Genomic DNA, 24,856 nt, shown 5'->3' with positions numbered 1-24,856 from the left:
GGTTTTTGAAAAGTGACGTCTCTTTTGACCACCGTTGCGATCTTTTCAAAACTCAGCGTGAAAATGAAATTAATTCCTTAAACTTTTTGCGGTTTTCCCCGGTATTTTCAAGCCTTTGTGAAGTCCCGGGAAGAAGAGGGTGGAGACTGTTAAAACGAGCCGAGCTGCCTGGGTCCCTTTCGGCCACTCGCCGCTCCCAGCCTGTGTGGTGCCCCCCCCGCGCAAGGCGAACCAAGTGCTCCTGTACGCCGGTCGGTTACGGCGCATTTCCCCCAAAACGCGTATTTGTACCTGCGTCCGTATCTTCACATACACCTGTCTGCGCATTTTTTATATATTAATTTATTTTTAAGCAGTTTCTGAAGCTGGCGGCCGGTGTTTTGTCTGGCTTTGCGGCGGAGGGTGCAGGTGCGGAGGAGGGAGGGAGGAAGGGAGGCGTACCTGCCGCCGGGCGGGCGGGCACCGAGAGGCCGCGGAGGGAGGGGACTGCAGCCGGCGGCAGCGCCCTGCCCTGGGACAGGTGCCACGGGAAGGGGAGGGCCTGTGGGCGCGACGGGGTGGCCCGGCGCGACGTCCCCGGGCGGCCGGAGGAGGCAGCGCCATGGCCCCGCGCGGGCGCTGCTGGTGGGCTCTGCTGCTGGCCTGGCTGCCGGCCGGTGAGTGGGGCCGCGCCGGGGTGGCGGCGGGGTGCCGGCCCCCTCCCGGGGCCTCTCCCTGCCCCGGCACAGCCCTGTGGCACAGGGGGCCGGGGCCCGGGAGGTGCCCTCGGGTTTTGCCTGGGGTTAACGTGGTGCGGCGTGGGGGGAGCGGCGGCGGCCCCCCGGCGAGGGGAAGGGGTGGCCTGGCCCGGGCGAGTGTTGTTCCCCCCTTGGTGTCCCTCCTCGCCGGGCGGAAGAGCGGGGCTCTCCCGAGCTCGGCACGAAAGCCATGCGGAGAGGAGTTTCGTTATCCCAAAGGTGCGGCTAGCTGCTCTCCTAGGAGGAAGTGGCCGCCTGCTTCCTGGAAGCCTCCAGTATCGCTCGTGTGCGGCCAGGTTGGTTTGGACCTGAGCACAGGGTACAAACACGGAGGGGTTCCCCTTTGGCTTGCCGCAAGCGCCCACCCCAGCCTTTGCTACTAGCTCAGCAGCCCCAGCCTCTTTGGGCATCTGGTGTAGCTGCAGTGCTTCCATACCTGCTAGATGCATGCTTGTATGCAGAACAGGAACTCACCTCCATGTCCACAGGCGGCCTTCAGCAAGCAGAGTCCTTTCTGCCAAGCTTTGCAGGTTGCCTGACAGCTTCTGATCTCCTCTGGGAAATATAGTGATCATTTTGTTTCTTGGATGCCTGGATCTTTGCTGATCATTTAGCTTTATATACCAAAGCTCAGTTTTACACAGAGAACCAGTAAAAGAAGCAAAAAAATAGGGACGTATGGTTGCTGATTGTCTTGCTTGACAGCCTCATGTTCTAGCTAAAACTTTGCGTCACTGGCTCTGAAGGTTAGTGTCTTCAATGCGAAGCTGTAGGCCTGAGGTAGCGGTAACTTACTAGGTTGGTAGTGTCCAGATTTGTTCTTTCCAACCAGGATAAGAAGGATAGCAGCATGCAGTGGAGTAATGCAGTCCAAGCTTAGGAACCAGCGTTAATTTCACAACTTTTCAGTTTTCTTGGAGGAGGTTAGTATGAAACATCAGACGTGCAGAGGCATCTGACTGTCCTCCAGTGGGAACAGTAGGTTTTTAACCTTTTTAAAAAAATAAGGAACTTATCTGTCAACTCTGACTCTTTTACAGAACAGAGGTAATGAGAAAGGATCCCCTTCATAAAGAGCTTTGGTTTCTGTAAGTGAAAAGCACATAGTGATTTTGAGTATTTTATTCTGGCCTGAGAGATGCTGCTGTAGGAAATCCATGGAAAACCTGTTCTGTTTCCATGAGCCTCAACAGGTCAGAATTCACACAGGAACTCATTTGATCACCAATGACATCAAGGTTTTGCCAGTCTTGAGAGTTTGGATTTTGGATTGTGTTCATGTGATTTCCTGTGGTAAGATCCTGTGGGTTAGCTACTTCACAAGGAAAGCTGAAACAAGATGTATTGAACTACAATGTAGTTAAGTAAGAGCCACTGTAACTACCTGTCATCAGTCTTGACTTTGTCTTGCCTACAGTATTGCAAAAATTAGAGATCCTTGTTTTTGCTAGCAGTTTGCACAGCTGCTGATATTTCTATGTTTAAGTGCATGTGTGTATAGCTTATTTTTCAGAAAAGCCTTGAACTCAATGTACCCTGGTCCTCTGTGTTTGTGCGGTATTTTTAAGGCAAATGAGTTCGCTCTGCCTGTGCTTTGAGTTGGCTGACCAGGAGTCAGTTTCAAACCAGAAACTCAGCAAGTACTTCATTGACAATATCCTACTGCAGAATTACTTGTTGGCAGCATTGCATCTCTGCAGCATGTTTTCCACTGGGTGGAAACTGGGAGAGCTCGTATTCACCTGGAACATACTGTGGAGGTACAGCCTAAGAGGACACTGAAAGAAAGATGCTTGCAGTTGTGATCCAGATGTTACTACATAGTCCCTTGTTCCCTTGCTGTCATCCTGAAAACATGGAGTAGAGGGAAAGTCTTTGAATATGCGATAAAAATCGAGTGCTGGTTCATGGTGACCCTTCAGTTGGTGGCTTCCAAGCCTCCCCCTTTCCTTCCCTCCTTTCCTGCTGTTGTGCTCCCTGGTTAAGAAGCAACTAGCATAGCGCTGCAACCCCTGCCCTGTTCTCCAGGGTATATTCCAGACATGGCATACCATGCTTGCTCCGCGCTGTTTGTATTGCCTTATCGAAGGCAACTGGTGATAACTTCACTATTGTTAATGACAAGCACAACTTACTGTATTATCAAAGTTTAAATAAGATAGAGATGTCTCTGGAGTGTGGCTGAAATAAAATATAGCTTATGAGAAACTTTGTAAAGCCTTCCTCAGTGGGTGCAGCTGCTTGGATAGAAAATGCTGTGGAGGTTGTTATGGATGAGTTCTAAACACGCATAACAATAGCTTCGTTAAAAAGGAAAAAAAAGGGTAACTGATGTGGTCTGTTCTGAAGTGCCAATAAACAGATTAAGTTTAGCTATGATGCTATAGCTCAAAAGTTGTATTGTCTTAATCCTGGTCACCACTAGATAACATTCTGATGACTATCTTAGCGAGACCTTGATAAAATTCATTTGGTGTTTATATGAATGGATGGTGCTGCAGAACTTTTCTGGTTAGGATGACAAGTGAAGGCAGTCCCATCCTACGTGCTTCTGGGCCCAATGAATTATCTCCCCCAGCTTGGAGGGACAGTTTTCCCCATGCAGAAGGAGAGCACCGAGTGATGTGCTACATAACGGCTACTAATAGTTGCTTTGGAGAAAATAATTAAGTCCATATGGCAGGCCAATGCAGCTGGCTCAAGCTGCCTTCTGTCAGGGAAAGACGGGACTCACATTCTAACCAGGATTTGTAACTCTGGATGGCTTCACCAGAGGGGCCGGCAAGGTCCACAGGTGCAGGTCCTGGATGAGGCCGAGGGAGATGTACTTCGGTTGTTGGTCTGGTGCAGAGTGAAAGTTGTGATGTGAGGTCTGTTCCTGCTGGCTGACTGCCTTCTGTGTTCTCGTTTGCAGGTTGCCTCTCCCTCCTGGTGACAGTGCAGGATGTGGAGCGTTACACCACCTTATTTGCCACTGTCGTCCTCAAGTGTGACTATAGCACCTCAGCACAACTGCAGGATGTGGTGGTGACCTGGCGCTTCAAATCCTTCTGCAAGGACCCCATCTTTGACTACTACTCAGTCTGTAAGTGTCAGGCTTGTCCTCCGAGGAATCCCTCTTCAAATGGAAAGGAAGGGGAAGGTAGACTTACTGGGGAATACAGGCTTTTGACCTCTTCCTGCCTACAAACCAGGTCGGGTGGTGGTATTTCCCTGAGGTCCAAGAAAAAATAGGTCACGTCTGTGATTTCCTTTGCAACATTAAGGCTTTATGATATGATGTTGTAGAAATCCCAGCCAAAGCACCCCATTTGTCCTCCTTGTCATCAACTCAGAAGGCAGAGAGGCTCAGCCATGTTTGACACATGTCAATCTTGGCAGCCCCATCTTATGCTTCAGCATGTTTGAAAGCAAGGGCCCTGCAACAAGTGGACTTTATGATTCCATGGGGGACTCCATGGTTGGAGCTAGATGCTTGTGACCAGGTGTTACTGATTTTAGGAAGTAGAAGAAACATGTGCATTTTGGAGGGCAGAAAGACTTCTAAGTAATAACATTTAGTACTGGTGGCAGCACTTCATGTGCAGACATTCTGGTGTGTGCAGCCTTAATTCGGGAGTGTTTAAGATGGTTCTTGAAATGGTATGCAAACTGTATCCTGGGGGGCATCAAACACAATATAACCAACCAGTCAAAAGAGGTGATGATCCTGCGTTGGTACAGCCTCACCTTGAGTACTGTGTGCAGTCCTGGGCCCCACAATTTAAGAAGGATGTGAAGATCCTTGAATGCTTCCAGAGGAAGGCAACAAAGCTGGTGACAGGGCTGGAAGGAATGTCCTATGAGGAGCAGCTAAGCACTTTGGGCTTTTCTAGTTTGGAGAAGAGAAGGCTGAGGGGCGACCTCATGGCTCTCTACAGCTTCCTGAGGAGGGGAAGTGAAGAGGGAGGTGCTGATCTCTTCTCCCTGGTATCCAGAGATAGGATGCATGGGAAGGGATCAAGGCTGCGCTGGGGAGGTTTAGACTGGACATTAGGAAGCATTTCTTTACCAAGAGAGTGGTCAAACACTGGAACAGGCTTCCTAGAAAGGTGGTTGATGCCTGTCAGTGTCTAAGAGGCATTTGGACAATGCCCTTAATAACATGCTTTAACTTTTGATCAGCCCTGAAGCGGTCAGGCAGTTGGGCTAGATGATCCTTGTGGGTCCCTTCCAATGGAACTATTCCCTTCTCTTCCCTTCCCTTCAAACCCTGCAGTATGTTTAAGCTGGCCAACCTTTGCTTAACTGCATACTTAAGACTGAGCTCCAAGTGGGGAGCCTGGACTTGTTTGGTGTCTTGGTGCCCCAAACTCTCCTTTATGCAGTCTGGATGGGTTGGGTAGGCATGTTACCAAGTGCTCTACAGCCTAGTCCACAAGCAGGTGGGTCCCTGGCTCTGCTGATCCCAGCATAATGTGTGTGCTTTGAGCCCAGGCTCAAGCTAATAGCCCCCAACAGGGACAGAAAGTGTGAAGGTCATGGTGTTTGCTTAGTTGGATCTGCTCTTCGTGATCCATTGTAGATACAGCAGTGGAGGAGCCTTTGACAAGCTTTGTCCTCTCCTCTCTTCATTGCAAGCCCTTTACAGACAATGCTGACTGTCTGTATCAGTTGTCTCCCCAAATCTCAGCTCCCAAATACCTGGAAAATAGTTTATATTGTGAGTCTGTCATAACAGCATTGGACAGAAATTGCCTCTAGCCCTCCATTAATTCTGTTGGATCTCTCTACACGTAATCCTTAGCTGGAATCAGATGATGGATTCTTTTCTGTCTTTATGAGCTTCACAACATCTAATGGGATACAGGAGGGAAAGGGAGACAATCCCTATAGTGGTTCATGTATGTCTGGAGATTTTGTTTGGTAAATAAACACACTTTTATTTTAGTTCCAGTACTCCTGGGAGTTTTATGACTCTTTTTCCTTGCAGTTTATCTTCATGCTGGGAGATGCCCTCCAGCCTACCACCATTAGCTTCTTTCTACTGTTGTTCTTTCAGTTGTGAGAACAGGAGGTATCTCTTCTGCAGCTCCTGCATTCTCAAAATCTCTGCCATTCTTGTGGCTCTACCTCTGTTTGCTTTTGAGTACTCCAAAGCAACTTGGCCTTGCTGGTTTGAAGCCATGCTTTGTATTACTAAACCAAAGCAAATGCACACATGCATTCAAGAGTTTCTCTGCTGCTCACAAGGGATAGAAATTGGTCCTTTGAAATAACTTTTGGCATCTTATTTGATGATGTGTGTTTGTAGCATACCAGGCTGGTTTAGCTCTTGGCCAGGACCCATCTGACGACTGCAATGACAGCCAGCGAAAGGTGCGCATTGTCATCCAGAAATATGGGCAGAAGGAGCCTGTGCTGGGTATCGACTACCAGCAACGAAAGATCACCATTCAGAACCGTAAGTGACTTGACCTCCCAGGCAGGGAGTGAACTCAGTAACTATCCAATATCTGGGCCTGCCAAGTGAAGAGAAGCGTAAACATGGCTAATGTCATCTGTAGCTTACATATTCTGTGAGGTGGCAATGAAATAAGAGTTGTGAAGGGCCCTGTCCCCAGCTGGCCTGAGGGTGTTGGAGGTACTACAAGCTAAGGCTGAGCTGAGGATGCCTGAGCATTTTGCTGAAGAGTGTAAAAGTAAGCTAGGGACTAGAAAAAAGTTCTTCTAAGAAGTACTGCATAGTTGTCCAGGTGCATTATAAGCTCCCTGCTGTCCCTGGAGCAATAGCTGCTGCTACTGCCAGAAGAGTTATTAGAATGGCTTGCCTAATGGGGACAGTGATCTGTGTTCCAAAATGAGTACGGTTGGCAGCAATGGGTATCTGTTAACATCCATCACCCAGCAGCATGCTGGTTATTTCACTCCACACAGAAGTAGTCCCACTTCTAAGTAGCATTGCCTTCCAGCAACACAAAGAAAAAAGGGACTGGCAGTTGATGCTGTTTTCAGGAGTTTGCAATGGACTCAAATGGGATTGTTTGAAGGTGATGGCTACACTTGGGAAGAGGGGAGATGCAATACTGTATGTCACCTGCAGGCAGAGAGCCCTCTTAGCGTGGGCCTGAAAGTAATGTCTGTCAGTCCCAAATAGCCTGCTGACCTCTCAGTCCCTCTCCCACAGGGGCAGACCTTGTCATCAGTGAGGTCATGTGGTGGGACCATGGCGTGTACTACTGCACTGTGGAAGCACCAGGAGATACCTCAGGTGATGCGGACAAAGAAGTTAAGCTGATTGTTCTCCGTAAGTGTCTGTGGTTTGTTGCCTGGGTGGCAGATATCTCCTCCTGTTCTCTTTCTCCCCACCCCAAGATGTCTCCAGCAGTGGAAAGGTGCTCAGTAACTTACTATGCCCAGGTGCATCAGGATCCTGTTTTTCTCTCCGTTTTTCCCATAGACTGGCTCACAGTACTCCTCATCAGTCTCGGTGGCCTCCTCCTCCTTCTGCTGATTGGAGTATGCTGGTGCCAATGCTGCCCCCAGTATTGCTGCTGCCACATCCCATGTGTCTGCTGCCCAACCCGGTGCTGCTGTAATGAGGAAGGTGAGGTTCAAGCAAATGTGTGTCCATTCAATGGCTTCTGCCAAGACAAAAGCTTCACTGGGAGTTTGCTGAGCTCCACTTTCTCCCTCCAGTTCAGCATCCATATAGACTCTTTGGCCACTGTGACCTCCGTGACCAGCTTATGTGAGTTTAGAGGAGGGGAGCTAGGATACATGGAGCCCATCTTGCTCCTCTGTGTCCTACTTTCAGCAGCTCCTCACTCACACCTTGCTACCAACTTCTCTCATGTCATCCAGGGCACGATCAGCTCCCTTGTATGAGTAGCTCAGGACGTTTCTTCCCTGTCTTGTAGTTCATATGCCTGTGCATGTGAGGAAGGCAAGCACATGCCTTGGTACTACTCTCCAAACTGGCCTAACCTTCAAGTGTGTTGCTCTGAGAGGTAATTATGTAAAAATTGGAATTTTCTATCTTCATGTTATTTTCAGAGCTGCTCCTTCCACAAGAAAAATGGTTTGTTTGTTTTTGGGGAAGGAAGTGACGAGAAAGAAAGGAGAAAGATGGTCTGTCTTGGTGATCAACCCTGCAAATGCATTGTGAGGTTCTGAGGGTCAAGAGAAACTTTATTGTGCATAGGTTTTAGCAGTAATGAAGATTCTGCAGCCAGACCCTGTTCTCTTAAGAAGGTCAGCGTTTGATTTTGGCTACTAAGGTCATATAACCTCTGTGTTCCTGTACTTGAAACTTAGTAGCAACGCAATGTGGAATAGCCCCCTGCAGTTTACACAATCTGACGAGAACAAAATGCAACAAATACATTTATTTATCACTGAAATCACCAGGTTTCTTCCCCAGATGCTACAAGGAGAAGATTTATAAACAAGGAGCTGTGTTTCTGCTTTCCCTTTACCTGCAAAAGAGCTATTTGGTATACCTTGGGTGTTAGTAGAGTTTTAGAATCATAGAATCATAAAATAGTTTGGGTTTGAAGGGACCTTTAAAGGTCATCTAGTCCAACCCCCCTGCAATGAGCAGGGCCATCTTCAACTAGATCAGGTTGCTCAGAGCCCCGTCCAACCTGACCTCGAATGTTTCCAGGGATGGGGCATCTGCCACCTCTCTGGGCAACCTATTCCAGTGTTTACCACCCTCATTGTAAAAAATTTCTTCCTTATCTAGTCTAAATCTCCCCTCTTTTAGTTTAAAACCATTACCCTTTGTCCTACCACAACAGGCCCTGCTAAAAAGTTTGTCCCCATCCTTCTTATAAGCCCCCTTTAAGTACTGAAAGGCTGCAATAAGGTCTTCCAGGAGCCTTCTCTTCTCCAGGCTGAACAACCCCAACTCTGTCAGTCTTTCTTCACAGGAGAGGTGTTCCATCCCTCTGATTATTTTTGTGGCCCTCCTCTGGACCTGCTCCAACAGGTCCATGTCTTTCCTGTGCTGAGGACCCTGGAGCTGGACGCAGTACTCCAGGTGGGGTCTCCCCAGAGTGGAGTAGAGGAGCAGAATCACCTCCCTTGACCTGCTGGTCACGCTTCTTTTGATGCAGCCCAGGATACGGTTGGCCTTCTGGGCTGCAAGCGCATGTTGTCAGCTCATGTCCAGCTTTTCATCTACCAGTACCCCCAAGTCCTTTTCTGCAGGGCTGCTGTCAATCCCTTCATCCTCCAGCTTGTATTGATACAGGGGGTTGCCCCGACCCAGGTGCAGGACCTTGCATTTGGCCTTGTTGAACCTCATGAGGTTCATATGGACCCACTTCTCCAGCTTGTCCAGGTCCCTCTGGATGACATCCCATCCTTCTGGCATGTCAACTGCACCACTCAGCTTGGTGTCATCTGCAAACTTGCTGAGGGTGCACTCGATCCCACTGTCTATGTCATTGATGAACATATTAAACAGTACTGATCCCAATATGGACCCCTGAGGGACACCACTTGTCACCGATCTCCATCTGGACATTGAGCCGTTGACCACTACCCTCTGGATGCGACCATCTAACCAATTCCACATCCTCCGAATAGTCCACCCATCAAATCCATATCTCTCCAATTTAGAGAGAAGGATGTTGTGGGGCACCATGTCAAAGGCCTTACAGAAGTCCAGATAGATGACATCTGTAGCTCTTCCCTTGTCCACTGATGTAGTAACTCCATCATAGAAGGCCACTAGGTTGGTCAGGCAGGACTTGCCCTTGGTGAGGCCATGCTGGCTGTCTCGAATCACCTCCCCATCCTCCATGTGCCTTAGCATAGCTTCTAGGAGGATCTGTTCCATGACTTCCCAGGCACAGAGGTGAGGCTGACAGGTTGGTAGTTCCCAGGGTCTTCCTTTCTACCCTTTTTCAAAATGGGTGCAATGTTTCCCTTTTTCCAGTCACCAGGGACTTCACCTGACTGCCATGACTTTTCAAATATCATGGGGAGTGGCTTGGCAACTACATCAGCCAGTTCCCTCGGGACTCTGGGATGCATCTTGTCAGGTCCCATAGACTTATGTATGTTCAGTTTCCTCAGGTGGTCACCAACCTGATCTTCTCATACAGTGGGAGGGACTTCACCCCCCCAGTCCCTGCCTTCTGGTCCATCCACTCGAGAGGTGTGGGAAGACAGGTTGCCAGTGAAGGCTGAGGCAAAGAAGTTGTTGACTACCTCAGCCTTCTCCTCATCCGTTATTACCAGTTTGCCAGTCTTGCTCATCATAGATTTAAGTTTAATTTGCTTAGCCCTTGCAAAGAGCGAACAGAGCATCCCTCTCATTTGCTAAAAGCAAAACAAAACAAACACTTTCTGGGGGCTTTACCAGCTGTCAAGTAAAATGTGTGGTGTTGAGGAGGCTATGGAAATTTGGCAGAAAAATTAGTTTCCATGAAGGGAGAGAGAGGTGATGGAGATGAAAGACTCACACCTCCAGACTTCCTAGTCCTCATCAAAAAAGGGATTCAGAATATGTGTGAGTTCTTTTTTGGTTTTCTGTGCTGTAGGAGATGATAGCACACTCCAGACTGCTGCTGTTGTCTTTCCTGCCTCCTGTTGACGATAGGTAGGAGGGATTCTTGCGGGGTTCCCAAAACCTCTCCCTGCTCATGAGAGAAGGTACAGATGAGTCCAAGCTCTTTGCTTGGCTGCTGGATTCTTTGGCTGTAATTTCCATCCTAACTGCCTACTCTCTTTATCCACTTTGCAAGGGATCCTTGTGCCTGCTCCCCTCCTCTGGTGCTCCCCTTCTCTTCACTTCATCCTGCCTCTGACTTACTTTTTTGGACTCCAAGAAATGAACTGGAGGTCTTAAAAACCACAAGAAGATAGCTACAGGGGGCATTTTAAAAAACAGTCCTAAGGAATAACAGTTCCACACAGCTGAAAAGAAGTCAGAAATCCTCAACTAGGTTTTAGCAGTTACAGTGCGAGCTGAGTACGGGTGATTTCTTCCCAATTATTGGCCACTAGAGGGTAGCCTAGATCTGCTGAACAGTCATAGATGCTATTGAGGCAAGGTAATTCTGGGTGTTTTAAGTCAGGTCATTAACTAGCATGATTTTGACCCTAGTGATAAAAGAAGTGCATTGTTTGAGTAATTCAGAATTGGTGTACAGAAATATTAAACGTGCCCCAGGAGCAAGCCAATTACATTCCCCATGGAAAGCTCTGACAAAAGCCCACCAGGGTAAATATACGTATGACCTCCTTCTGTTCTTTATTGTTCCTTTTCTACTGTGGACTTCTTCCACTAATGAATTGGTGCAAAATAGGATATACTTGCACCTGGGTCTGACTAGGTTGGAAAATACTGTTTTTATAATTGGCCCAGCAGCTGTGAATCTGTCAAAGGTGAAGAACAAGCTTTCTCAGCAGGGAGTAAGTGGAGGGAACAACGCGACGTTCTGCCAAAGTTTGATAGCAGGTATGAGTTTTGGAATTAGGGTGAATCTGATCTTCCTCAGATAAATATGTTCACTTTAAAAAGAGATCTGTAACTTTACTTGCATTTTGCAGGTGGGGAACCAGCGTATATATTGGGGTCAAACTGGAAGGCAAAGTATCTGGGGAAGGAAGAGAGGATGAAAGTAGTGAAGGAAGTCCAAGGGTAATTCTGCATTTGTTCAGCTGTAGAGAGAGATCAGAGAATTACAGGGACAGGATTACTTTGGTCCTAGTGACTGCTTTCATACCTTAAGGAGGGGAACCCTAAGTAGGTATGCCCACAGCTGCTGGGCCTTTCACTCCTCAGGCAAAGACTGTGGTCAAACCCAGGGACATACACTCAGCAGGTTCTAGGACATTCTCAAGGTGATAACTGGAGGAATGGGAGAGGAAGAGATAAGGCCTTTCCCTTCTTTTTATCCTTTTTCATTTTCCTCTTTCTCTCTTCCTCTAAGTTTGAAACCTAAAAGGCAGGAAAACCCCTTGGGGAAAAAAAAATATAACAAAGCAAGTTAAATAAAATGCTTGAAAGCTGCTACCTCAAGCCACATGGCTTTGAAGAAAAATCAGAGTATTAGGATTAAAACCCCTGAAGTTTCCAGCTTTGTAGTTGGCACTCTGGTTGGAGCCAGGCTGGGGAGGGGGAGGGAATTTGGAGTGGAGGATGAAGTGAAGCTGCATGAACTGTGGGGAAAGGGAAGGATGTGTTCAGAGGCATGGTCAGTCCCTGTTTTGCTGCAAGTGGTGCTCTGTATAAATTCAGTGAACCAGTTAAAGGAGGACATGTTTAATAACTGGAGTGCTACCTGAAATGGAGAGCTCAGTCCCAAAGAACGTGCAGTCTAAATGCTGCCTGCTGCAGATGAACCCAGGGGACAGAATTAATTGGAGCTTAGTTGTAGCCTGGTTTCTTAAAGAGGCAAGGCTTATGCAGTCAACCTGTCTGTCTATCCCCCATCTCTTTCCCTCCAATAGCTTTTAATTTCATCAGCCAACTTCAGCCAGATTTATCAGAGGGGTAAAAGTCTCAAAGGCAATTACGTTCCTATCTGTCTCCTGAACTCCATAGCCAGGAATGTTCTGTTCATGCCTGACCAGAGAAGAGGCTGCAGTAAAAGCCTGCCACTTCTGAAACTCCAGAGAAGCCATATAAGAGAAAATTTGCAAAGGCCCTGTTGCAGAAAAGCTTCACCCAGTAATGACAGACAAACCATGCAGAGTCAGGCTTTGTAAGGTCTGGGTCTTGCAGAATTTACTTGCTCGTAAACTTAAGTTTTGATTGTCTGTGGTAGAAGGAGTAAGTTTCTGTAAGATGTTTTTAGGTATTCCCAAAAAAGAAGCAGCAATGAGTGATGGTTTTGAAGACAGGGATGGTGAGGTTGTCTGTGTAGAGGAGGTGAGATGGAAGCACTGAAAAAAGTGAAGTGGAATTGGAGCCTGACCCCATCAGTAGGGGTCTGGAGTTAGTGGTGGAAAAACAGTGAGAGAGAGAAATTTCCACTGAATTTGCTCTTTTGGCACACTGGACATTGCTGTTGAGAACAGGAAATTCAGTTTGTTAACCAGTTTGACCACACTGTCCTAATTTTAGCAGTCACGCTGAGGTAAATAACAGAGAGAGACAACAAGAGTGCTTGAAAGACTAGAAAGGGAGAAGCTGGACAGTGCATCTTTGAGTGCCCTATTTGTGGAACAGAGAGGAAATGATGGAGCATGGTGTGGAAAATATGATCTGAACAGAGCCTACATGAAGGTGGCAAAAAAAGGTCTCGTTTAGCTAAATCAAAGCCAAAAAGGAAAAGGACCAATGATGAGCTGAAAGAGTTTTAAGACAGAGAAAAAAGTGTGGTATGTCTTGCTGTATGAAACATTATTTCCCACCTTTCCACAACTGTACTCATAATGACAGGGCAGGTAGAAGTCTTGCATTTGGTTATGTGCTGTGTACTTAATCGTAGTGCCATTTGTTCCCAGTTGCTGGAACTGTACCCTGAATGTCAGGCAGTAACCCTTTTCTTCTGTTTTAGGTATCTTTTTGAAGTTGTACAACTTTGTATTGGAATTTCCTGTGCTCTGTTTTACCTTTGTCATAGGGTGGAGAGAGGTTTTCGTTCTGTGAATTTCCTATATCTGATCACATCCAAAGACTACAGTCTATCAAGCAAAATGGTACGTGGTCTGCAAGCTGTGCTCTCTGGATAGCTGCTGTAAGCTTTCTTCTTCTTTTACAGTACTGGCACGGCATCGGTTCATGAAGCAGGCTCAGGCACTTGCCCCTTGGATGTCACCCAACATGTTCTATGGAGGTGGTGACAGGAACTCGCAACTTTCCTCTTACCAGCTGAACCCTCTACTGCAACAAGGTGAGACCATGGGCATCATTTCAGAGGGAAATCAGGATTAGAAACAGGTAACTTCTCAGGGAGGTTCAGCAGTGAGGCTTTAGCCTCTCTACTACAAAAGAGAGAAAGATGTTCCTAGCATGACTGCATGTCCTAGCATGACAGCTCTGCTACATCTGCAGCATACTATAGACTTGCCTGCGTGGATAAATACAGCCTATCCATCTTAAGTGTCTTGCTAGGCTCAGTGCTGGGTGAAGTAGTTTAATGCTAACTAAGGTATGTCTGTGCTACACCCCAGCGACTGCAGGGTAAATATACCCAGCTTATCTTGCTTCATGTGGTAGAGGAGGGTACTGTCTCTTTGTTCTGCTGTGCTGGTCACGGTCAACTCCTTATAGCCAAAACTGACATGACAAGTGAGGTACAATTTGTTTGAGTTCTTATCAAATGTCTAGTCTTCAAATGATTAAGGGCAAACTGCCTTCTGTGCAATAGATCTAGCCTGCATGCAGCAAAAAATGAAGGACTCTTTAATGAACCAGGAAGAATTTCCAAGTTGTTTTGCCCCAAAATCGCTTGTGTTAGTAGTATTTATTTGTAACTAATGGAGGAGGGAAGATGGAGTCTCTCTGAAGTCCTAGAGAAATAAGTAATAAAATAACTTATTACCAGTAATATTATTTAATCGCCCAAGGAAAATAGGGGAATTCAACATAATGACTTCTCAAATAAATATAACGTATTTTTCATCTGAAATTAGCTTTTCATCACTATGCAGCAGTCACAGATTTACTCTGTGTCTGATGAGTCTTCACTGTTGTTTGAAGAAATAGTTTGCAAACATCTTAAATGCTAGATTCAAGATGTTTGAGTATATACCTTTTTAGCCCGCTAGTTAATTCTACAGTTACCATTTTTCCTAGCCAGGGCACCAGTTTTCCTTAGGAAGATCTGGTGACTGAGCCACCATAATTTAAGACAATGCACTGAGTCTTCTCAAGGAAATCCATGTGCGTGCTGGCAGAAAACGGGCAAGTTCCTCAGGCAGTTTCTTAGCCTATGTTTTCATAGTCCTTGAATCTCTTGTGCTTAAGTTTCCCTTAAATTTGTTTCAGGTCAGCTTTTTAGAGATGTTGGGTAGAAGGGATCTCTGAGGTCATCTCATCCTACCTCTTGCTCAAAGCAAGACTGTCACCAACCTCAGTCACATTAGCTGTGGCTTTGTCCAGCTGAGTCTTGGAAACCTGCAAGGATGGAGATTCTATGACTTCTTTGGGTAACTGTTCCAGAGCTGGACCAGTCTCCTAGTGAAGAAACTTCTCCATTTGCTACTTATATGTATACATACGTGTGTGTGTATGTGTGCATATATATATAAAAATTTCTTTTGCAGTATTGGCTCATATTTCTTCCAGTTCAATGAGATATAAGAGGAAACACTATGAACTTTCTCTGATTTTTTTTTTAAATAAAATTTGGTATCGATGCTGTAGGAAAAAAATGTTCCTCTCTCTAAATACATAAACTGTATTTCCAGGTGTGCTGGCTGACTGTGATTTCTTACCTCTGTCCTGCCCAAAACACAGATCATGCTGAAACTTACTATTTGTACCTTACCTTGTATGGTCTGGATGTGCTGGTTGTGGTGTTTGAGACTCGTGCAGCTCTTGCAGTGAGGGGGAGCAGGAGAAGAGAGGCTCAAAAGGGACTCAGCCTGGATCATTAGTGCAGAAGGGCCCTCTCTTTATTGTTTTCCCTCGATTTTCTGTGTTCTCATGTGCTTTTATCCTCAGATGTGTCTCTGCAGAACAGTCTTCCACTTGTGCAGCCACAAGCTCAGCTTTCCCCTAACAAGGGTGTTCTGGACTATCTGGAGTCTGAAATCCAAAACCTTAACATGTCACAGCTCCGGCCACCCTCCCACCAGCGGCAGGCTCTGCAGCCCAGCTTGCTGTCCTCCCTGGGCTCCGAGATCATGCCACCTCCTCTCGCTGATCACGTCTCCTCCATCCATGGGAGCAGCAACTCCTCACGGCCACAGAGAGCTGCCCAGACCCCCAGACCCTGGGACTCTGCAGCAGAGGACAGGAGGGAAAACCGGAGGTGGCCCTTGCCTTCCAGTGGGGATTCTCATTCCAGCTACAGTCGGGAGCCCTGGGACAGGCAGCGAGAGGACCATCCTCAGAGGCAGAGGACAGGCGGCTACAATGGCAGGCCGCAGCACTCCAGACGGGATGTGTCACCCCCACGCCAGGCTGAGAGGGGCAAGAGCAGCAGCAGCAGCTGCAGTTTCTATCCAGAGGAGGCCAAGGAGCACTCCAGCCACCATCATGGCTTGAGACAGGAGCCTGCAAGGAGGCAAGACTACCAGCACCACACCAGGAGGAGCAATAACTCAGGTCAGCGGCGGCACAGCTACTCTCCCCCTTCTCGCCGGGGCTCATGGAGCTCCTCAGAAGAGCAAGTCCGTCGCCCAGCGACAAACCGCAGGCGGCGGCACCAGTCTCGGGAATGGCCGGAAGATAAACCCCCCAGTTATCGCTCATTAGAAGTCATCCCAGGTCGGGACAACAAGCACAAAGGCAGCGCAGGGCCACGCTCGGTGAGTCAGCTGCCTTTTTGCTTTCCCATCTAAGGGAAGAGGTGGGTTTTGGGGAGCGAGAGTGAATGTTTTGTTACTTTCTGCAGCCTGTTGTCTTTCAAATGGAGGGCAAGGGGCACTGGGTGTGCTGTGCAACTTGGTTATGAAGAGGCTGCTGAGTTCCCTGCCTTCAGACACGTGTTGCATGGCTATAGTGTGTTCAGGGGCAAAGTGAGCAGTCAAATAAAGTAGGTCCCCTATCACATCCCACACCAGGTGACATGTTATACCCTCTCACTCCTGTCCCCACCTAGAGGCATCTCAGGCTCTATGTATGTGTTGGTGTTAGAATAGCTGTTCTCCTGGCACTGTCTGGGGGGAAAGCACTTCCAGAGTAGGCAGCAGTACCAAGTATCCTTCTGCGACCCTCTCCGGTGTTGGTTTACTTCTGATTTCTTTTAACATGTGCATGATTCTCCTATTATCGATCTCCAACATTAAATTTTTATAGTAGCTTGGTGATTTTTTTAAGATCATTTGTATGGGACAATCATAAGGCATCATACAGGTAAGATGCCTAAAGCTACATGAAATAGGCTTTAAGATCATGGGTGGCTATAGTGGTGAGAAATGTGTGATCCTCCAGGCCAGGTGGAAGAGGATGGCTCACTTGTTGGGACTGCTGAGAACTGAACGTGCATTATATGGGCAGTGAACAGCTATTGTTCGCAGCTCATCTTGTCAGTTTACACTGGTACTAGATTTCAGGTAGCAACCTAAGGGTGAAAAGCTTCCAATTGCTAGTCTCCAAGTTAGACAGTGTATTCCCCCTTAAAAAACAAAGGTTTTTTAAAATTAAAAAATGTTAAGTGTCTCTTATCACATATATGCAGAATTTTACCAGGTGGGAGTCTTCTCAAAGGGCTGTATTTTGCACATTACCATTTTCCCTTCTGAGTTTTGGAAGGAAGTGCAGTTCTAATCCCAGCTAGGATGCAAATGGTTTTGTTATGGTGCTCGGAGCAGGTAGGAAGACATATGATTTCCATTCATACTTCCTTGTTCCTGAATCTTCTGTTTTCTCTTGCAGGACAGAGGAAGTTCCCACAGTGGAAGAAGCATAGTCATTTAATGCCAGTACTGAAAGAACTAAGATTCCCACCGGACTCCTCTTAGCTTTTCTACTACATAGGTTGGGATGGCTGCTTTTGATTGAACAGACAACCAGCAAAAACACAGATGAAGCAGCTTCCCCTTAGACTTACAAGTCTGAAGAATCTATGTCTAGTGCCCATGAAAGAAATACATAACCCATTTTTATTCTTGCTGTGATTTGGAAACTTAGGTTTGCAATGGGCTGTGGTCTGTTGAAAACATTCTATTGGAAACAGCAGATTTTTTCTGTAAAAGGTATATTCCCAATCTTTAAAGAGAGATACCAGTTGTCTTTGTTAGGTGCCCTGGCACTGCAAGGACCCCAGTCCGTAGAATGCTGGTCCTTTGCACACCAGTTACTGGAGAAGGACTCCAATGATTGCAGAGTTGTAAAGTCACAGGACAGTAGAATAATTTAGGTTGGAAGAGGCCTCTGGAGGTCATCTGATCCGGTCCACTGGCAGTTTGGTGTCGGGGAGGCACAGCATCTCCTTTCTAAGGCCCTCTGTTGTGCTTCACAATGTGTAATGTTTGCTTCTTCTGCCTGGCTGCTCAGCATAGTTGGGGCAGTTGCTTCCTTTTGTCCCTGGTAAGCCTCTCTCCCAAACAGGAGGATCAGAGTGTAGGAAGGATGTTTGACTGCCTTAATTTGACTGCTCACTAGCACGTCTGCAAATTGTCAGTTTATCCACCCTATACTGACTGAAACAACCTGCCCTACTTTAGGCTTAGACTTTAGTGCCTTAAAAGATACTTGTTCTAGCCTTTAACCCAGACTTGAATTTATTTGTAAACTTAAAGGGCTAAATTTACCAAGGTTTGGTCATCCCTACAGAGACTGAGCAAGGTATGACTACTGTCCCTCACACTGTGGACCAGAATTTCTTTCAACTCTAGGAAGCATGACTTTGGTGGATATATCTTTCCTAAGCCATATACTCTTTTCCATGCATTTTATATTCTCTCTTGTCTCTCTGTGCCACGTATCATATACATGGGGTGGGATAAAGGGCTCTGAAGAAGTCTTACAGTCACCATTTTTAGTATTGTCTTTGATCTTTACCCTGACATTTATACCAACTCTGCATATGTGGTGCATCTGATCTGTAGCTAGATTGCAGGATTTTCCCATCTCTTACCTTGCAACTAGAACACAGAATTTCTGTACACTCTGAGACCAGTTGCGAAGGAGAACAACTTGCCATTTCTCCTTGATGTGATTCATCCACTGTTTTCATTTAAAATGTGCTGGAAAAAGAGGTTCTCTGGATGCTGGCTGCTTCTACGGGAAACTGGTTTGCCAAAGGCACCTCTTGGACTCAAGAGACTTAACTGTTGGCAAGGAGCTTTTGGAGCATCTTGTGAATTATTTTGTAACCCAGAGGCACTAGAGATTGGCCAGTATCAATGACTGTATTGCCTCGCTTATTTCCCAACCAGTGCCACATGGGACACTTGCTACTATTTGTTCTTTAATGTCCCAATTACTGATGTGCTTATGCTTTCCCTTGGGAGACTGACTTGGAGAGGCTTTCACTTTGCCCACCTCCTTTTTTCTTTTCTTTGGACAATGATGGGAAACGTCACACTTTGGAGCAAATACTCCTAGCTGGTTATCCAATGCAGTTGCTGGTCAACCAAAGGCTACCACAGAGAGTGCTCGTTTTCCTACAGTTTCTTGGCTGACAGTGCTTATTTCTAATTCCTGTGTATGGAGACAAAGCAGGAGGACCCACTAGCTCCTCTGGTTGACTTTGTTTCAGAACCAGAGGCCTGCTTTTTGAAGACAGAGGGGCTGTTCGCCAGCAGTTGATGACTAGCACAAAACAGAGCTAAAAGAGCTAAAAGACCAACTCCAAAGTTTGAATTCAAGAAAGGAAGGCTGTGTTAAGGGTAGCCCTTGTCTGCATTAGACCCAAACTGTGAATAATGTGAACTGACCCATGAATTACATCTGAAATATAGGGAATTAAGTGTGTTTGCAGAACTTGCAAAGCCAGTATCACTCTTGAATCTGGTTCTCAGTCACTGGCTGTGAATCGTTTTTATTCTTATTTAATGACATGCTGAGAGTTTTATGCATCCCCTCTTCTATGATGGGCTAGTATTTTTTTTAGTTAAGAGGAGTTTATGGTGACTGCAATGACAGAAAATATGGGACTCCTTCTTCCAAAACTAGCACCCTGTTTTGACTTTAGCATTGCCCACTGGTGACTAGTAGCAGATACCCAGGGCTCTCCAGATTCTCCCCTTGGAAGCTGAATTAGTGGCTTGGAATTTGACTTTCTCCTTATGCTTCCAATAGGTCCATACATCATGCAGGACAACTTCTTCCTGTCATCTCAACACAGCCCAAATGTCTGGGTTTCAGGGAAGGGCTGCCCCTTTCTCCATCAAGAGTAGAGGCTATTGAGACATCACTTGAGATGGCAACATGCCATCATCCCATGATGCCAAGAGGGCAGCATGGGAAAGAGTTCACTTTCCTTCACATTCAAGTGTCTATAAGCCAACACGTGTCCAGCAAGTTTTCCCAAGAGCAAGAACCCCTTCAAACAGCAAGAAAACCTAGATGACTTTATGTAACAGTAGCAGCTGTTGAAGCTTGCTGCTGTAGTATAAGCACACTAACTGCAGAGGTTGTGCTTTTTTATCTAAATCCTGTGAAGGAGCCTTCCATCTTTATTTGTTCCTCTAGTCCCCATAATTGAGCTAGGGTGACTAATTGTAGATTGTGTGAATTTGCACAATTTGTGCTGTGTGAAGTCTGAAGAGTTTTATCTTTATCATACTTGAGCTCCTCTTCAATCACTTTGTTCATATTTATTGAAACATTAAACAAAACTCTTCAGGGAAAATTGATTGTATCTCAGTCTTAATTCTGTAACTTCTTAAATTGTGACAGAAGTAGATTAGGTTATCCAGCAGGGAAGCAGAAATGGTACCAGGTTTACTGGTCCACAGACCACTGCAGTTCATAAAACACCAGTTGGTGGGCTGTGAAATAATTACAAAGGAAATCTATATATGCATGCTTTAGAACTGCAAGCAGACAGAAAAGTGGGAAGGAAATAGGCTCTGCTTTGAATGCTTATTTCTATTTTTAATTGGCTATAAATGAAAGCCATTGTGACAGCACTGCACAATACTATGTAGACTCTTTTTTGCAGTAAGATTACAGGGTCTTTCACTTTTTAAAAGAGAGAATTGAGCAGCTCAAATACTGCACACTGAAGGAAATAACAGTATGAAATAGGCTAGCCTTGTTCTTTCTAGGCTGTAATTTATTCATACTTAATTTTTCAGCCATTCCAAAGAGCTGATGTTCGTATGTCAGCCCATTTGTGATGAAAAAAGTTGAATGTGTTTCACATTTGGGAGTTATTGCTATTCTAGACTTCCTGTCATGGAGTTGAAGGAACATACCTTACCCCCAAGAATGAATTTTCTGTCTCAGTGCCTTGATAGCCACTGGAGTTACCCTAATTTAAAATAATAATGTAATGAGTGAGTCACCATGCCACATGGGGCAGATAAGGACGCCCGTGCTGCTCCTGTCAGCTGCTTTCCACCTCAGACCAGAAATTAATAAGAGAGATAAAAAATCATGTAATTTTTCTTTGATTAAGAAAGGACTTGCAATATCTGGCTTTCTTGCTTATTTGCACAGCACCCTGCCATTCCGGAATGCCGTTCCAGGAATGGAGGGCAAGGGCTGCTTCTTGTGCAATCATTGATCTGGTCTTGGCAAGTGCCTGTTTGGCAGTAGAAAGTGCTGAAATGTCCAGTTGCTATCTCTGGGATTGTATTCATGATAGCACTAGCTAAAGTTAGGCTAACTTTGGGGGGGGGAAGTTACCTTGTGTGATAACAACCACAATGCAAAGCTCTTCAGCGGTACTTATTACTACATACGGTAGCTAAGTCCCCTCTGTGTTACTACCTCCAGCAGCACATCAGTTTAAAACACCCACTTAATATGGTTAGAGCCTTCCCTTTGTCGACCTGACATAGGAGAGAGATGACACTTGAGGTTATATTAAATTAACCCCCACAAGTAATGACTGCTTGTTGCTATTTCTGCTAAATTTAATGCCTATAATGTGCCTTGTGCTGGTCTTCTGAATGTTATTCCAGCTGTAAAAGCAGATGGTAAATGTGTAGATTCTCTTCAATGACTGTCAAATGTATAATTAAAATGTAAGAGAACTTTCAACCAGTTGCTCTTGTGTGTTCTTCCTAGACCATAAATTGCTTTTTAGTGTTTGCACCAGAAGTGGAACTGAAAATTCTCTGTTCTTACTTCTGGAATTAACCTTGTTATATGTTAGTAAGAATTTTCTGTTGTTATCTTTTGGACAAAAATGCAAAATGGTTTGCTTGTATGTGGGATTTTTTTTGTTCTTCTTATTTTGAGAGACTTTTTTTCTCTGTTTTTCTAAGAAAGAAGATAATTTGAATAAATACCAAGAGAGTGGAAAAATGTCTGGGAAGCCATTGGCAGCCCTCTTTAATGATGTGACCCACTGTAGCAATCGCTGACTTGGCTGCCATGGCTGTAGAATGAGAACGCTTACTGGCTTTTTGTTCTAAAGTACTTTGAGCTCCATGAGGAGAAAAGTCTTCTAGAAATTTTGTTTGGTTGATAAATGAAGATACTGGTTGAGCTTTTCACACTTCCCACATGTGACAGTCACCTAATAAATAAGTGGCTGTCATAAGAATGGAGGTCTGTTGGGTCTCGCACAGTAGGCTTAATTTATGCCTCATGTCCTCCCCATTCCCCTTAGCTAATGCCCTTTGTAGCTCAGTATTGCCGCCTTTCTGTCTCTTCCCCCTATTGCTCAGTGGTTACATGTGCCAAATACAGATGATTGGCCTGACTGAAGACCCAAGAGGCACTTGGAACTTGAGCTATGGGAAAACACGCCCTACAGTGGCAATGCAGCCACTTTCTGACTGGGACCAGATCCCGAGGGAGCCTGGGGAGAAGTTATCATAGAATCATAGAATGGTTTGGGTTGGAAGGGACCTTTGAAGATCATCTCATCCACCCTGCCCCTGCCTTGGGCAGGAACATCTTTCACTAGATTAGGGTGCTCAAAGCCTCATCCAACCTGATCTTGAGCACTTCCAATAATAGGGTGTCCACAGCTTCTCTAGGCAACCTGTTCCAGTGTCTCACCACCCTCATCATAAAGACTTCTTCCTTATGTCGAATCTAAATCTATTCTCTTTCAGTTTAAAACCATTCCCCCTTGTCCTGTCACTACAGGCCTTGGTAAAAGTCTTTGTCTTTCTTATAAGCCCCCTTTAAGTATTGAAAGGCTGCAATAAAGTCTCCCTGGAGCCTTCTCCTCTCCAGGCTGAACAACCCCAATTCTTTCAGCCTTTCTTCATAGGAGGGGTGTTCCAGACCTCTGATCAGTTTTCGTGGCCCTCTGGACCTGCTCTAACAGGTCCATGTCTTTCTTGGGCTGGGGACCCCAGAGCTGGATGTTTCCCCTGGGTAAGTTTTGAGAGCTGGCTCAGATGTATGCCCATCCTGTCAGCCTGTGCAATAAGACTTGGGCATGGGGAAAGAAGAAATGTGAGACACATTTCTTGGTGCACACTTACCCCTGTGCACCATTTGGTTAATGCATTTGTTAGAAATGGAGGGTAAAATACCAATGGGCGTAACAGCCGCAAGTAAGTTCCAACTGTCAGAGCAGTGAGGTTACAGCACAAGCCTTCGCACAGGAACAGTGGGAGCAAAATTCAGCCCAGCTCTACCTACTGTTAATGTGGAATTTGGTCAACTTATGAAAGGGGCCTCTATGACATGGCTGCCTGCAAAAGTAGAGGACTCAGTGACCCAGGAGCTGCCTTCCACGTCTCTTAGGCTCAGGTCAGACTGACCCTCCATTACCAAATCTCAATAACAGGTCCAGAGTCCTCCACAGCTTCTTGCCTGTCCCACCGAGCTGGATGTGCTTGCAAAAGAGCAAATGGGGAAACAAAGCAGGACCTTTGACCCCTTGCTATTACTATATTAGCTCTGCATAAATGACAGTGTCTCAGATGAGCATCTACCTCAGCTTTGGCTTGAGAGAGAAAGCAGGACAGGTAAGAGCTGAACTCTCTGTTGTGGGTGGTATGGACTTTGTGACTGCTGTATCTAGGACACAGAGAAGTGAGTGGAGGTGGTCTTCTATTTTGCCCCATTTCTTATTGCAAGCCAAAGTGCGAGCCCTTCTCACGCTCCATAGCCAGGAATATTGCTGAAACGGAGGCGGGTGGGAGTGCTTGAGGTGACCTGGATTGAAGCTGAGTGATGGATGCTCTATAAGACACTCATAGGAGGGTCAAGCCCATGGTAGGGATTGCAGCGTTTCAGTGTTGGAAGATACATAACCTTTTCCCAGCTGCCTTCACCACAGGGACTACAGGCTCTAAAGCAGGTAAGGTCACCTCTTTATGCTCTTGGGAAGCAAAATTATACCTTTTGTCCACAAAGGGAGAAACTGGCTCTAGGATTAAAAATCAAGGAAGGGTGGTAACGGAGCAACTGCTGCTGGTCAGCAAACGTCCAGTGAATTGAGTGGTAGCTTTTGGAGGTAATCTGTGCACAGAAGGAAATAAAAATGGATGGAAATTTCCTTACCATGGGAAAAGAAGGAGCATTGACTTGTAGCTACCTGGCACAAGATTTAGCAAAGCATTCACATGTAATGGACTTGCAACCGTTTTTGCCATAGCAATTCCTAACACTGCAATATTTTCTTCACGTTGCTCTGAGTGATGCAGCCCTCTAATACAGGGCATAAATCAATTTTAACTTCTAAACACCTTTTTAAGTGCAGCGTGTTTGAAAAGCTTGTTTAGACATAATGTCATCTTTTCAATGTACTAAGTACCAAATTTTCAAGAGTTCCTCCAATTCTGACTTTTTTAATACACAAAATAAAGGAGGTTGGATGAAGCTAAAGTTCGCACTTACTCCCTTTTGAGAACTTGTTCTGCCTGGGCTACTATCTGCTTCATTAATCCCACTGTGGAAAAGACAAGAGAACCTAGTTGGGTAGTTAGGTCTTTCCTCAACTAGAGCAAGACAAAATACTCAGATCACTGGGATCATACTCAGATCACTAAGAAGATCACCGTATGTGACGCACTCACTAGCACAATGTTCTTTAGAGCAATTTAAAAAAAAATCAAACAAAAAAATCCCACATTATGAATTTTTCAGTTGTACTTATGTGTGGAGGAAACCTGTTCTGACCTCTGCCAGTTTTAGTGGTTTGCTCATGTGCTGAAACAAGGAATTTTAGCTCTCATATAAAAGAAGTAGCTTTAGCTGTCACAGATTTCCTGGAGCTCTGAAAGCTATTGTTCAATGTGGATATTTGTGATTATATAAATAAAAGGACACTTTCATTTTCATACGATCTTTTCCTCACTTCTTCAGAGGAAATGCCTCATGATCTTTCCTGTTCTCTTCTTCATTTATTGGTTAGGTTTGTTGCAAAAATCTGGTGTTTAACTGACGTGTTTTATTTCTCTGAAAACAAACAAAACATTGT

The 24,856-nt window shown here is 45.7% G+C and overlaps 1 protein-coding gene across 1 annotated transcript; it reads left to right on the top strand.

The window, feature by feature from the left end:
* The first annotated feature begins 601 nt into the window (after nucleotides 1–601).
* Nucleotides 602–17,268, top strand: ILDR1 (immunoglobulin like domain containing receptor 1). The gene is made up of 8 exons (XM_075491810.1): nucleotides 602–656; nucleotides 3,652–3,822; nucleotides 6,031–6,180; nucleotides 6,904–7,023; nucleotides 7,177–7,323; nucleotides 13,442–13,573; nucleotides 15,349–16,157; nucleotides 17,227–17,268. The coding sequence occupies exons 1-8, from the start codon at nucleotides 602–604 to the stop codon at nucleotides 17,266–17,268; spliced, it is 1,626 nt and encodes a 541-aa protein (XP_075347925.1).
* The last annotated feature ends 7,588 nt before the right edge of the window (nucleotides 17,269–24,856 follow it).

This window comes from Mycteria americana, chromosome 1, assembly GCF_035582795.1.
Source record: "Mycteria americana isolate JAX WOST 10 ecotype Jacksonville Zoo and Gardens chromosome 1, USCA_MyAme_1.0, whole genome shotgun sequence".
Taxonomy (NCBI): Eukaryota; Metazoa; Chordata; class Aves; order Ciconiiformes; family Ciconiidae; genus Mycteria; species Mycteria americana.
The sequence above is the reverse complement of the archived record's forward strand: the minus strand, read 5'-3'. Positions and strand labels throughout refer to the sequence as shown.